Here is an 11,277-nt window from a genome sequence, read left to right on the forward strand (position 1 = left end):
GTGCGTTGTTTGCTGTGACTTCAACTGGCGGCGTTGAGGGCGAGGACCATGTGGCGAAGGGTGGGACACACTTGAGCCACCAGGGGGAGCGCATCGAGGGTGGTTGTGGGGCGGCAGGCCGCGTCGATCCAGGCGGAGCGCAGACACTTCACGAAGTCCGATGGCCGCGCCGTCAGAATGCCCTCCCAGTCCGGCTGCAGGCCCTGCGGCAGTCCCGATTCCATCTGTCGTGTGCATCATCACCGGTGAACATCGGTGAAGTCAGCCAGTGCACAAAGCACAAGCAGCAGCAATGGGGACCGCACCTCGAAGCCCAGCGCAAGGAACATGGCGTGCACAGTCACCAGACCTACGCACCGATGGTAGTGTGAGAACATCCTCCAGCATGAAGCCAAAAGACTGAAGGCGAAGTGGTGTAAACGTACCGACGGCAGCGGTGCCACGGGAGAGCGGCATGAAGTTGTACCAGTAGAAGGCCATGTGGAGCACAAGCTCGGTGAGCTTGGATAGGTCGCGGTGGGGCTTGCTAGCCTCCTCCTGCAACAGCCTGTAGTTGTGCGCCATCTCCGCATTGTACTCCTGCCAGAGGGGGCGATACATCGACACGTGGTCAGCTGCAGCATGCCCATGCGACTCACCTCTGTACCTATACGTACCTGCCAGCGGTTAGGCGTGCCGGGCGTTCGAATGGAGAACTCGTAGCCCTCCGGCGGCGATCTCTGTTGTTGTGTCGGGGGAGTGCATGTACTTAATAGGAGCCAGGGGGAGCGGGATCGATCGGGAAGGGGAACCAACCTGAATGGTAAGGCGGGTGCCTTCCATGATCCGATTGGGACGCGCGAGGGAGTGGCAGGGCGTCACCACCCAGAAGTCGTGTTGGACGGCCTCGTGCAGCGTCTTGCAGTCGAGGTTGTCGCCTGATCAGTTGCAGCCAACAATGTAAGTTTGGCTCGTGCGCAGTGCAGCTGCAACTGAGGCGGCGTACGCGTGAGCTTGTGTCGGAGTTCCTGTGATACGAGCGGGCTCTGCTGGAGCTGCTCTCGCATGATCCTTATCGCGCGTGGCGCCATGGGCGAGTAGCGCACCACGTACGTCTGCCCCGTCACCATCGGTGTGTGCGAACCGAACCTGGCCAGGCCACCCATCGTCAGACCAGCGGGCCAACGACAGACACAAGTCTTGTCAGGAAGGGATGGCGGGTACCCTTCAGCGAACTGTTCGGGGCTGAGCAGATCGACCCACCACACGGGGTCGTTCGGCTGGTTGGCGGTGTGGTGAGGGATTAGGTGAAGTTAGCCACCATCAGCCGGACCTCATTTCATTGCAATTGCGGACTTTACCTCCGAGAATTGGCGCCAGCGGATGGGGATGTCGTAGAGGTCGCGCCACGCGAATGTATGAGGCTGGTCTGTGAGCGAGGAGGCCTTACCCGACAGCTGCGTCTCCTCGCCAGCCCACACTCGTCTATACGACAAATCAAGTTATATAACATCAACTTCAGTAGCGGCAGCGAGATTGCCGCGATGGCTTACCGCAGGGTCTGGGCAAGTTCGATTATAGCGAAGCCGCATGCGCGCTGTTGCCGCTGGTTGGCCAAGTAGCCCGGGCAGTTGAGTTGAATCTTCTTCCCGATGTCCACAGCCGCCCTGATCAACAGCTCTGCAGCAACGTCTCGTTCATGAGTACCAACACAGGTGGCCCTAAAGAATGGAGAGGCGTACTGGCGTGCTCTGAACGAAGTTCATCGTTGAGTGCCACGTCCGCAATTGCCTGCAGGATTGCCACAGCCACGAAACGATGAGCCAGCGATCTGCACCTGCATACAGCTGCACAGAAAAGAGCCATTGTGTGCAATGGCGTACGTTGTTGATGGGCGGTTGAGACGTGTAGGACGTAAGCGTGGCCGGATCAAGTCGCTTGCACCAGGCCTCCTTGAAGTATGCGTTCAACACCCTACAGATCCGCATACGGCCATACGCGCACTCAACTTGCGGCACCCACGCAAGGCAAGGAATCGGGTCGAGTGGGTACCTGTCGATGTTGAAGTGGGCAACGGGCGTGTCGAGGTGGTGGTGCGTCCACAGGGCAATCTGTCGATTGTACCACGCGACGTGGTCGGGCTTCTCCCGCACGAGCACATCGTAGTCGGCGACGGCCTCTCGGAAGCGGCCCTTTTTGGACCCAACAGTCCGAACAAGATCTGGTCAGTCAGCGACAGCCGGATCGAGTGCTGTGAGATTGACGGATGGCACGTACGAGTCCATGCAGCACAATGCCGCGCATTAGACGCGAGTCTTTGTGTTTATCGTCGACTCGCAGAGCTGCAGTGAAGTCGCTCAGCGCCCCTCTGTGAGTGAGTGGGACATGACTCTCATTAGAGGCGAAGAGAGCAACAAGCTTGGCCTGGGGGGGGGAGTACCGGTGATCACCGGCGCCGAACCGAGCCAGTCCGCGCAAATGGAAGGCGTGCATGTAGTTGGGGTCCACCTTGAGTCCCTTCGCAAAGTACTTCTCGGCTTTCACTGAAGAGGGGAGGAGTGGATCAACGCCAGCGTCCCAAACACGACACAAAAACGCGCGCAAAAGAAGGCCAGGAAATGGGTACGTGAGTTGCCGTAGTCCTTGTAGGCCTGTCCGATGTTGGCGAGGGCCTCGCGGAAGGCTGGGTCGAGTTCGAGTGCGCGCTTGTGCGCTTGGATGGCCTCCATAGGTCGGCCGAGGGCGTTGAGACAGAGACCCAGATGGTTCCACGACAGCTTGCTCATCGCATCCGCCGCGGTCGCCCTTCGGAAGTCCTCCGCCGCCCGGCCGTAGTTGCGCTGTTGGAGGAGGAAAGGTCGGTGACATCACCTGTGCGTCCGGAGTGGGGGGGGTCGTGAGCGAGGTACCAGCTTGAAGTAGATGAGGCCGCGCTGGTGGTAGATGTCGGCGTCCTTCGGGGCGAGCTCGGCGGCGCGGGTGAGATCGAGGACGGCCTCGGCGTCCTGCCCCATCGCCGCGCGGGATTGGCCTCTTCGCTTCCATGCCTCCATGCATGTGTCGTCGATCTTGATCGCCGCACTGAACTCCTCCACCGCCTGTCGCGTGCCAAGCAATCAACAACCAACCAACACTCCTCGACCGGTCACACAAGCTGGACAGCTCACGGGGGCGAGTTTGCGTACTGTGGACAGATGGCCGGAGAGGGCGTAGGCTGTACCGCGGCCGAGGTAGGCGGCCACGAGCTTGGGGTAGAGGTTGACGAGCACGTTGAAGAGCTTGATGGCCTGCGGGAAGTTGCCGGTGTTGACGTGGAGGTAGCCCATCGCGATCTTTTCATCCAGCGTCGTGTTGCCCGAGCCGTGCTGCACCAGCCCGCGCGCCGCCACCATGGCCGACGCCTCGGCCAGGTCGTTGGGATTCGCTGCGGCGACTGCAGCGGCAGTCGGCGGGCTCTTAGCTTCCTTCTGCCGTCCCGGTGTTCACCTTCATGTTAGCCCGACCCAATCGTCGACAAAGCAATGGTGGCTGGGCGTATCTGGACACACCTTGGGCTGTTGAGCCGGCGCCGGCGATTTGGTCTTGCCCGCTGGCTCGGCAGCGCGCGGGACAGCACTCGCTTGCGGAGATGGTGTGGTGATGGTGGCCTTGGCCTCGCCGTTCGTGATCACCGCTGCATTAACCATTAGGAGCTCATTTTGACACCAAAAATGTGAGCAGAGTTGCACGAGATCTGCGTACCAGGCTTGGGTTCGGAAGAGGCAGCAGGAGCAGTGGCAATGGCCGGTGCGGCGACCGGCGGATTGAGTTGGCCCTGAAGCTGCAGGAGCAGCTCAACGTCCGCAGCGCCGTCGGCCTTGTCCAAGCCCGCTCTCCATGCAGCCTCCGCATCAGCGCTCTTGTTCATTCCCACCAGCGCCTTCCCTGCACACGATTTATATTTATTATTTAGTATTTAAATAATAAAATAAAGGCAAAAAATATACCCTTGAGAAGGTAGGGGCGGGGATCGGCGGGCTGGAGGCGCAATGCGGCCTCGCAATCCGCCAAGCATTTGCGGTAGAGGCCCAGGCGAAGGTAGGCCGCCCCTCGATTGCTGCATTAATAAATCAGGCTCTTGGTGATTCGTTCTCTCATCACGACAAGGAGAAGTACCAGAGGAGGGTGGCAGTGGGCGAACCAGCTTCGATGGCTGCCGTGTAGAGGGCCACAGCAGGCGAGTGTTTGCCCTGAAGAAACAGCGCATTGGCCTCCTTCACCTTGGCCTCCATCCTTCTCCGGCAACAAATAAAATAAAAATGAACTCAAAACCAGGTACCGAAGATGTATTGCTGGTTGAGGTCAGTCATCACTGTGGGCATGTAGGCACGTGGATGTTGACACGGAGAAGGAAATAAATATCTATTGGTGTTGTTGTGTTTGGTGTGATCCGGTACGTCTGACTCTGTACATCTCCCAGGCCGAGGATGAGCGGGCCTGAGGCACTCAGTAGTGGTGGCTGGGCGGCGGCTGCTGCTGCTGCGGGCGGCCGTGCTCCTCCTCCGCCTCCTCCGTGTAGTAGGGGTAGGGCTCGGCGGGCTCCTGGGCGGCGGCGATGCTCTTTTCGATCTTCTCGCGCTCTGATCGCAAGGTTCGCTTGTCCTTGACGCGCGGATCGAAGGCCGTGACCACCTCGAGAATGACGTCCTTGATGAGGACCACGTCGAAAAGGTTCGCCGCGAACGAGTTGAGACTCTTGATGGGCGCCCTGATGAAGATCTCCTTCGTGTGGTCCCCTGCGAGCGCAACACCACCACCACTGTCAGCCGCCACGTCGTCGACATGTTCGGAATGTGAAGCGCGTACGATAGGACTCATGGCCGAAGATGAAGATGTGCGCGATGGCGATTCCAAGCATCTCCATACAGATGAGCCAATCCTGGAGGGCGACCGCGAGCTCCTCAACGGAGAAGGTGTCGTTGCCCTTAAGCCACCCGAAGTGGACACAGATCGAGATGATCACACTCTGCCTGAGACCGGGCCAACACATATCGCTGGTCAGCCACCATGCCCTGTTCTCTCGCGCATGCGCACATCGCTAATGGGGCGCACCAGAAGGCGAAACCGATGATGGCCTTGATGCAGAGGAACTTGGGGATAGGCTTGAATGGGTGGAGCTCCTTGGCGACGGCATGGTAGAAGAGTACGAGGGCGTACATGGCGAGGGTGATGCACACGTTCTGGGTGACCACCACCCAGAAGTAGCCCGCCTTCGGCGAGAACGAGCCCTCGTGGTACACCTCAAACCATTCCATCACGATCTGCGCACCAGTGACCCGCCGAGATGTAAGTACTCTGGAAGACGCACACGTATCGACGGATCCGCAAGAGTCGACGAGAACTCATACCACTGAGAGGGCGAGCAGGGGCTTCATGATGACGAACTGCATGATGCAGCGCTTGGTCCACTTAAGGAATTTCCTGCACGTGGACAGAGTCGGATCAGCGCTGATGCGGGCCGAAAGGCCGAGGGGCGCACGTGGTGGGAGGTAGAGTACCTGCCGGGACCGAAGAAGCCGCACTTGCAGGTGAAGCACGGTCCACAGCCGTCGCCGAGCTTCATGGGCGGCTTGGACTTGAGAACGTGGATCACACGCTCCTCGTCAGCCCACACCAGGTGCGAGCCGATGAACTTCATGTCGGGCGAGGCCGGAGCGCCCTTGAGCGGCATCTTCTCCTGCTGTCGCACAAACTCGTCCTCCTCCTCTTCATCGTAGTAGCTATCGGCTTGCTGCACGCCCAGATCGTATCATTGCCGTGGGTAAGGATTGTGTGAGCCTACGCACGAAACTAATTGGGCGAGAGAGCGAAGGAGCGGGAGCGCACCCTGTCTTCTTCGTCCTGGTGCTCGTCTTCGTATTCGTTGATGAACGCCACGATGAGCACGAAGAACTGTGCATGAGATAAACGTTAGAAACGCGCGGTGTTGCGTGTCGTGCGTGTCGCGTGTGTGCGTACCTGGTACAAGAGAAAGGCCTCGTAGCTAGAGTGGTGGAGACAAGCACAGCAGGGCGGAGGTGTGAGCAATCCAACGGAAAGGGAAGAGAGAGGAAGCGCCAGCGAGGCACGCACCAATCGCGGAAAAGGTCGATGATGCTGGCGTGGTCGAGGTACATCAGAGAGAACCAACTGCACAGCGAATAGATCTGGACACGAGGCGGGAGATTGAGTAAGTCCGGTGGCCATGAGTTGAACATCTACTATTCTTATTCTTATTCTTATTATTAAATATTTCATATGTATACAAAAACAAGTGTGCAACGGTGACGGGGAAGAAGTGGGGGTGGGAGAAGAGAGAAAACGTACGGGGACCATGAGGATGATGCGGACGATGCAACGCTGCAGCTTGGGCCGGGTGTAGTTGCGGAGGTGCTTATAGATGAGGTGAAGTGACAACACGACCGACACCACCACGCTCACAGCGGCGGCCAGGTAGGCTATACGCCGCGTGTCCCATTTGGTCAAATCGAGCTCGTCAATAGACGTCGCGATTTCAATCTTCATCTTCGTCCAATTTCTTGTCTCTTGCTGTCCTCAATGTACGATCGATCTCGAAATCGCCCCTCCTATTTTTCGATTCCTTGTGAATCGAATCTCTCAATGGTAGCTCCCACGCCGGTGGGCTTTTTTTGAAGTTAGCCGAAGGCCTGCAGGCGTCAGAGGAAAACAAGAGCTGCTCGCCGAGAAGCCAACAACTGCCGGTTGGGGCAACAAGGAATAGAGAAGCGGGCAGTTGTAGGCAAACAAGTTCCCGCCAACGGAAAAAACGAGAACTGCAGAAAGTCGGAGAATTTATAGAAACTGCCCGCGCTGCTCTGCGAAATTCCTGAAATTTTTAGAAGCCGTGGTGGCCGGATAATGCCGGAAAAAAGATAACTGACCCACAGCACAAAAGAGAGTTCAGCCAACAAGCATGCGAGCACAAAGCGGAGCGGCATCGGTCCTGGTTGGGCCGACCTTGTTGAAGGCCTCTCGCCAGCCCTTGTCTCCTCCGCTTGCCGGCCTCCTGGTACCTCTCCTCTCCGGCACCCTCCGGAGTACCTGCCGTTCCCAACCTCCGCGTGCTCTTGCCCCCCCCCCGCTATGCAGAGGCACGGAAAGAGATCAGCAGCCACCCTCACTAAAGCTCAGCGGTACTCCCTCAAGTATTACACTTGTTTATTCAAACAAATATAATATTATGTCGGAACACTCCGATGGTCACGGACTCACGGCGGAGCACTACTGTGTGCAGAGGGACACGGGCGCTGGGCGTGCACTGGCGGAATGGCGATAACGGTGCGGAGACCAGCTTTTCGCACGTTTGGCTCCGGGACAACTGCATGTGCCCGGAGTGTCTGCACCCCAAAACCCTCCAGCGACAAATCGACACACTCAAGGCACGCTACCTACCAACTGCCGCCCTTTCATCGTGTCGCGGTGGCCTAACATGTTCGGCTTGCAACGGATCGCGCAGCTGAGCGAGGACCTTGCGCCAGTCGACGTGCACATCGACGGGCAAGGGCACGAGCTGCGGGTGACATGGAGTGAAGAGGACGGAAAGCAGCACAAGAGTACTTACTCTGCCGAGTGGCTGGTAGCCAAGGCCACCAACGTAGAAGCACAACGGTACGCGCCCCAAATCGGCGAACGGTGCATTGGCCAGGCATTCATCGGCCTTCAATATCGTCGCCATCCCCAAAAGTGTCAAACCATCACCGTGGGATCGGGAGAGCATCATGGGATTGGGCAGTCCGGAGGTGAGTTACGAGGAGGTGATGAGCGGCACCGAAGGCATGGCCAAGTGGGTGAGGATGCTCCACACGCACGGCTACTCCATCGTCACCGGCACACCCGCTACCGCGGAGGCCACTCAGCAGGTCATGGCCCAGTTCGGGTACATGCCCTTCACCAACAACGCGAAAACTACGATCGATCTCTGACCGTGTCGTGACAACAGGCCAGCCAAAAACGGGCTCTTTGGGTTGCTGTGGGACTTTACGGTGCACGCCGAGGCAAGCCAGGACTCGCTGGAGCACAGCGACACCGCCTACACGCCGGTCGCGCTCCAACCGCACTCCGACGGCTGTTATTGCGTCGAGCCGCCAGGGTGCCGCGTCCCCCACTTGCCACCATCACTCCACGGCCGACGCTAAATTGCTCACATTGTTCTCGAGCCAGGCTGCAAGCATTTCACATCCTCGAGCACACGGGCCAGGGCGGCGCGACCGTGCTCGTGGACGGGTTTAACGTGGCCGCCCGCTTGCGCGCGCACAACCCGGATGCCTTCGACTATCTGGCCAACACCCCTATCACTTTCCACTACTGGTACGTGAATCTTTCCTCCGTTCTCGTTTTTGGGCGTTGATGGGAATGCTGTCTGGGGCGGCCTGCCCACAGGGATGTGGACAATTTTCTCGAGGCCCGACAGCGGATTATCACGCTCGACCCCAACGGGGAGGTCACGCGGTTCGTCTACAACAACGACGACCGCTCCCCGGTCTATCTCCCGCCCGAACAGGCCGATCGCCACTACGCCGCCATCCGGGCGCTGCTGCGAGAAGTACAATCTCCCGCCAATCAACACACCTTCCGCCTCTCACCCGGTACACCAACCGATCGCTGAATCAAGACGCGCCTTGAAACCTCATAGCGGTGATGGTGACTGACGGCCACTTGGTGCTGCAGGGCGCATGTTGGTGACTAACAACTGGCGAGTCATGCATGGCCGAACGGCGTTCACCGGCTCTCGTCGGCTGAGCGGTGCGTTTTTTTGTGCTGGCCATCTTCGACTCTTGGCAACTCACATCTTCGCGGCTGTGATGTGTAGGGTCCTACCTGTCGATGGACCACTTCGGCAGCAGGACACGAACGCTCCTGCACTCGCAGGGACTGCACTAAGAGCCCCGTTGCCCGAGTTTGTCGACAGCAATGGCCTAATTAAATCACATTATTGCCAGAATAAAATGAAGCCCGAGAACAAGTGGATGGACGCGGAGGCGGCCGAGGGGGAGGAAGGCCCGCCCCAACGACGAGTGTTCAAGAAGGAAGCGGCAGAGGCCGTAGCTCTACACATGCAGCTCCAACGTGTGGTATCTCGCTCATTATCCCCCCCCCACCCTTTTCTAGGTGGTTCTTCTTTTGTCACCGTCTCCCCCTCCCGGCATCAAAGCTTCCTTTGTGCCCCACACACGAGCAAACGCGGTGGTAACAAACAATGGCGCGCAAGCGGTATGTTGAGACACTGACGTGGGCGCCGCACACGGTCAGATGGGACACATGGAAAAGCTGTTCACGGACCAGAGGCAGCTGGTGATGGCTCGCTACCCTTCGCTGGCTGCCGACCATCTCGCACAATCGGCCAATGCCGAGCGAACAGGCTACCTCTACAAGCAAGGTTCGGCGATTGCCCATTCACTCGCTCTCGTCGTGGGTGATACGCCCACATCTCCTGACCGTCTCGTGGTGCGGCGTGGGCAGGTGGACTCGATCGCCGACGGTGGCAAAAGCGTTGGTTTGTTCTGGTCGACGATTTCCTCTTCTACTACTCTTCTTCTTCCGTACGTGATGCCCTCTGTCTCTGTGTGCGGCGGCAAGGAGACGCGGCAAACCTCAAAGAGAGTGCGGGCGCGAGTTCTCACGAACGCCGTGGCGGCTTTGTGTGGACGGTGCAGAGCGCGACGCCAAAGGGCATCGTCCGATTAGACCGATTACGGGCGAAGCCCGCACGGCCGCACGACGATCCGGAGAGGGAGCACGCCTTCAGCCTGCCGGCCCAGAAGAAGCTCTACGTGCTCGCCGCCTCCTATCTCGAGGAGCGCGACGAGTGGCTTGAGGCCATCAACCGCGCCAGCTTCTTCGTCACGGGCCTCTCGTCGTGATAGCCCGGTAAAATCAGTCGTATCAAAAAGAATAAAATGAATAATACTCGTCCGCCATTTCTGCCAGAGCAGCAGGAGGAGGAAAAGATCGAAGAGAGATTGAATCTCGAGAAGAGATCGTCGTCATGGGCGTGAAGGGCAGCAGCGTGGAGTTGTTCGAGCTCTCAACGGAGGGCGTGGTGTTGGGCATCGGCCTCTTCGTGCTCACCCTGGCGATGATGATAGGCATCTGGTTCATAATGAAGGTGATTTCGCCCGAGCCCTTCACCTTCTACACCTTCCCGGGCCGGCTCTACACCTTCCGCATCGTCTCGGAGACCTCCACCCGACTAGTGGTCACCAACACCTTCAGTGCTCTCCTCATGTGGCCCCTCGGTTCGCCCACCCAATTAACATTGATTAATATTGAAATTTTTTTTTGATAACTGACTATTTATTATATATTTTATTCAAATTATTCAACAGCTATTATTTATTTTAAAAATATACAAAAATAAAACTCTTTTGCTGATGGGGGCAGTCCGGGTATGCAGGTATATTGCTGTTCGGTGGGCTGATGGGCATCCTGATCGCGGCGCTGATGACGACGCACTTGTGGCTGTTCTCTCTGTCGGTGGTCAACTTCTGGGTGTGGTGGACCTACCTGTTCTGCGTCGGCCAACGCTTCACGTTCGATGGCGGCGCCGGTACGCTCACGGTGGTGGCCTCGTGGATGGGCGTGCCCGTGGTGGGCAGCCGGCAAGTGATCCCGCTGCTCGCGGTGACCAAGTGCCGCCTGGAGCAACGCCAGCGAATCGAGAAGGGCTGGCCGACGCCCTACTACGCCGTTGAGCTTCAACTCCAGGCACCGCTAGAGGGCACGCTCTTCATCACCAAGAAGAAGGTGAGCCTCGAGAAGATACAGCCCTTCGTCGACAGCATCAACCAGTTCCTCTCCTCCTGCCGAAGTTACCAAACATGAGCCGGACTTCCACTCTACAACAGCAACTTTGCACCTCACTCCCTGGTTCCGCTCCTATTAGCCATCCACATCGCCTCAGGTCGTAGCGTGACAAGGCACACCGCTCAGCGACCTACCCGCCAGACTTGGCGCGATTGTACAGGATGCACTGCGCGCTGTGTGCGTGTGACACCATGTCGCCCATGCGAGCGGCCGAGCTGTACACCAAAACACGCAAGCCCTATTTATTGACATGAACAGCACCCCTTTATGCACGCTCGTGGTCCTCGAGTGCGAGTCTCTCTCCTTGAGCCTCCGCGTTTTCGAGCGAATTCTCGCGTGCCATAGCGGCCACACCGCGTTTCGAGATAGCCTGGAATGTCACCGATGGCCCGCAGTCCTGCCGGTCCTTTGTTGCCGCCCTCAACACCACACCGGACCCGAGCCAAGAGACAACAA

General features: G+C 58.3%; 5 protein-coding genes across 5 annotated transcripts; 3 read left to right on the forward strand and 2 right to left on the reverse strand.

The window, feature by feature from the left end:
- Positions 1-20: 20 nt before the first annotated feature.
- ACA1_063730 (tetratricopeptide repeat domain containing protein) lies at positions 21-4,250 on the reverse strand (the record flags this gene model as incomplete). The annotated part of the gene is made up of 21 exons (XM_004339574.1): positions 21-224; positions 306-349; positions 426-579; positions 657-719; positions 796-917; positions 986-1,128; positions 1,204-1,259; positions 1,341-1,464; positions 1,533-1,659; positions 1,722-1,770; positions 1,863-1,953; positions 2,032-2,171; positions 2,257-2,347; positions 2,420-2,522; positions 2,606-2,819; positions 2,889-3,077; positions 3,165-3,446; positions 3,528-3,652; positions 3,721-3,903; positions 3,966-4,067; positions 4,160-4,250. The coding sequence occupies 21 exons, from the start codon at positions 4,248-4,250 to the stop codon at positions 21-23; spliced, it is 2,697 nt and encodes an 898-aa protein (XP_004339622.1).
- A 214-nt stretch (positions 4,251-4,464) lies between these two features.
- ACA1_063740 (uncharacterized protein) lies at positions 4,465-6,522 on the reverse strand (the record flags this gene model as incomplete). Its single annotated transcript, XM_004339575.1, has 9 exons — positions 4,465-4,754; positions 4,825-4,988; positions 5,071-5,279; positions 5,367-5,439; positions 5,517-5,749; positions 5,845-5,910; positions 5,977-6,001; positions 6,091-6,164; positions 6,325-6,522. The coding sequence occupies 9 exons, from the start codon at positions 6,520-6,522 to the stop codon at positions 4,465-4,467; spliced, it is 1,332 nt and encodes a 443-aa protein (XP_004339623.1).
- A 925-nt stretch (positions 6,523-7,447) lies between these two features.
- Positions 7,448-8,898, forward strand: ACA1_063750 (mitochondrion protein; the record flags this gene model as incomplete). Its single annotated transcript, XM_004339576.1, has 7 exons — positions 7,448-7,626; positions 7,664-7,894; positions 7,958-8,107; positions 8,179-8,325; positions 8,398-8,603; positions 8,686-8,760; positions 8,828-8,898. 7 exons carry the CDS (start codon positions 7,448-7,450, stop codon positions 8,896-8,898), a joined length of 1,059 nt encoding a protein of 352 aa, XP_004339624.1.
- Positions 8,899-8,963: 65 nt separating this feature from the next.
- On the forward strand, positions 8,964-9,878 carry ACA1_063760 (PH domain containing protein; the record flags this gene model as incomplete). Its single annotated transcript, XM_004339577.1, has 4 exons — positions 8,964-9,059; positions 9,268-9,394; positions 9,478-9,557; positions 9,672-9,878. The coding sequence occupies 4 exons, from the start codon at positions 8,964-8,966 to the stop codon at positions 9,876-9,878; spliced, it is 510 nt and encodes a 169-aa protein (XP_004339625.1).
- Positions 9,879-10,003: 125 nt separating this feature from the next.
- ACA1_063770 (uncharacterized protein) lies at positions 10,004-10,839 on the forward strand (the record flags this gene model as incomplete). Its single annotated transcript, XM_004339578.1, has 2 exons — positions 10,004-10,253; positions 10,412-10,839. The coding sequence occupies 2 exons, from the start codon at positions 10,004-10,006 to the stop codon at positions 10,837-10,839; spliced, it is 678 nt and encodes a 225-aa protein (XP_004339626.1).
- Between the last annotated feature and the right edge of the window lie 438 nt (positions 10,840-11,277).

Source organism: Acanthamoeba castellanii (genome assembly GCF_000313135.1).
Source record: "Acanthamoeba castellanii str. Neff unplaced genomic scaffold scf7180000084599, whole genome shotgun sequence".
Lineage (NCBI taxonomy): Eukaryota > Discosea > Longamoebia > Acanthamoebidae > Acanthamoeba > Acanthamoeba castellanii.